Here is a 2,542-nt window from a genome sequence, read left to right on the forward strand (position 1 = left end):
TGCCAGCTCTCCGCCTTTCCCTTCATCTCTCTCTCTCTCTCTCCCCCGCCTCCCTCCCTCCCTCTTCCCTTAGGTCATACTCCCCATTACCCTCTGGAGATATGTTAAGCTTGTTAAGAGTTCAGTGGGGTAATTTTTTGATTAAACAAAATTCTGCGCACCTCCTGACTCCAGTGCCCACTACAAACCCTGCCCATCTCAGGGGAAGTCGATTTAACTGAAACCCTACCCCGTCATTGCAGTTATTACTGCGACAATTAAGGCAAATAGGAAACCATTAAGATGCTGTAAAATGCCTTACGTACGACCTGTTTACCGAAAATCTGAGCTTGAGCGAATAATTGGCTGTGCCCCCGCTAATATGGAAGATCGGGGGCTGCCCTAGCCTGGGACCTGGGTCCGCACTGCCGGCAGGCCCCCCAGTCCACACTTGAAACTTCAGGACCAGGAGAAAACTGGCTCACCAAGCAGCGCAGCGCTTTCGGCTGCCCCCCTGCTGCAGTGAGCACCAGCAAATCCAAAACCTCACTGTTGGCTGGCTCCCTGCCCGAACTAAGGAGCTCTAAGTAACCCCCAGTCGGAAAGGGGTGGGCACGGGGCGGTGAAGAGGAGCTGCCCCCTTTCACGTACTACGGTTCCCCCTGGAGAAGGTAAAAAAGGGCGGACCTGGGTGCCAATCGACACCACATCATTTTCTTCTTTTGAAACACACATGTGTGATAAATGCAAAAAGCAGGTCGGCCAGTTAGCTATTGGACAGCACACACAGATTTTAAATTTTGTGTTCTTTTTTAAAGAAAATGAAGGGACTGGATGATAGAAGGAGGACCAACTTTAGCTCAAGGGATGACCAAGGTTAGTGTATGCCAGCACCAGATCAACTCTTTTCCATTACTGGTTAGGAGAGAGTCTGGCCATTACTTGCCAGATCAGCAACACTTTAGAGCTGGCTCGGGCCTCGTCAGCTCTGAGCAGCAATGTCTCCTGCGGTTCAAAAGGGTGGGCAGCTTTCCGCTTCTAAGATGCATATTGAAAAGCTGCACACGTCTTGAGTGAACAAGCTGCCGGAGCTTGACAAGCCCTGCGCCAGGCAGACACCCAGCCCTCTCTCCCGACCTACTGTAGGAAGTTTGCCCAGATGCTGGCTCCTCGCCTGAGCCCAGATCTTGGCTGTAGGGTGGGAGAGGAAGGCCCCCAGGCAGCCAGCGCTCCAGGTTGGATGGATAAGCTGGGGCCCAGGGGCTCAGTCGTCTCACCTCTTTCCCCAAAACACTGGGGCAAGAGGGAACTGGAGCGTGATCAGGCGGAACACCCTGGCCCGACAGCCGTCCGAAGAGAAAAATCCCCCCAGCTGTTTGGTCCACTGTCTGCCTGGCTGCCAGCATTCGTGTCCCACCCCTGTAAACCCGTGTGCGTGAAATGAACGCTGGGCTTAATGTGTGTGGGGGGGAAGAGAGGACAGCAATGAGAGGGGAAGATTCTGGCTGCTGCCCCCCAGATGTACAGATACCAAATCCTGTCCAGTTCTGACTTCCTGCCGTTATTTTAGGAGTCCTCAAACGACAGAACTTGAATCTTTTTTAAAGGCCTCCGCAGGCACCGGCTCCAGCTCTACTGTGAACAGCGAACAGCGTAACTGATACCCACCAGTCTCCTGGGGCATCAGGCGGGGGTGGCGAGCGCACCACACAGTGGCCAAAAATAGCCCCTGTTTTTGCCTTGGCCGCGAGGGCCCCGCGGCGCTTCCTGCGCCTCGCCCGGGACCTGGCCGGGACCGAAGCGCCCGGGGTCCTGAGTATGTGCGCTGGGGTACGCGTGCCTCCAAGGTGGTGCGTTCAGGCACCCTTTGGAGAGGCCGTTCTTCTCTAACTAAAACTCGTAATTTGAAAAAATTAAACTGGAGAGACTTTGGGAAGGAAAGAAATCATCCCAGTCCGAACTTAAAGCCCGGAGTAGGGGTGGGGTTGGGTGTGGGTAGTTTTTGGTGAGCAGGGGTGGGTGCACTGGGAGGGCACACCTGGGTAGAGTCCAGGAGCCAAGCCCCTGCCTCGAACCCGGGGCCCCTGCCCACCCGCCTTCCCTCCCTGGGGCCCGCGTGAGCTCTCCACTAGCTACCGCCGCGAAAGCCGCGACCGCCCCCCTCGCGTACCTGGTGAAGACGTCTGGATAGTGCGTCTTCTGGAAGGCCCGCTCCAGTTCCTCCAGCTGGTAGCTGGTGAACGTGGTGCGGTAGCGCCGCTGTTTGCGCTTCAGCAGCCCCTCCTCCGAATCGCTGCCCGCTGACAGGCACACGCTGTCCTCGCCGTCCTTGCCCTCAGCGTCCTCTGGGTGCAGCAGCAGCTCCTCCTTGGGCGATAGCTCCCCGCCCTCGGTGGCCACGGCGGCGGCGGCGGCGGCGGCGGCGGCTACCGCGCCAGTGGCGGCCACGGCACAGCGCCGGGGCTCCTTGAGCAGCGCGCGGGCGTCGTCCTCCAGCAGCTCGTCCTCTTCATCCTCCAGCAGCTCCTCCTCGTCGTCCTCGGCGCCCGTACCGCCACCCGCC

General features: G+C 58.1%; 1 protein-coding gene across 1 annotated transcript in view; it reads right to left on the reverse strand.

Annotated features, from left to right (window-relative positions):
* ARX (aristaless related homeobox) overlaps positions 1 to 2,538 on the reverse strand; it is a gene marked incomplete at its 5' end in the record, with an annotated part of 9,825 nt that extends 7,287 nt beyond the window's left edge. The window contains one exon of the mRNA XM_040466561.1: positions 2,150 to 2,538. Coding sequence (XP_040322495.1) covers positions 2,150 to 2,538 — 389 coding nt within the window. The remainder of the gene's footprint in view (positions 1 to 2,149) is intronic.
* Between the last annotated feature and the right edge of the window lie 4 nt (positions 2,539 to 2,542).

This window comes from Herpailurus yagouaroundi, unplaced genomic scaffold (assembly GCF_014898765.1).
Source record: "Herpailurus yagouaroundi ecotype Mexico unplaced genomic scaffold, PumYag 63209, whole genome shotgun sequence".
NCBI lineage: Eukaryota > Metazoa > Chordata > Mammalia > Carnivora > Felidae > Herpailurus > Herpailurus yagouaroundi.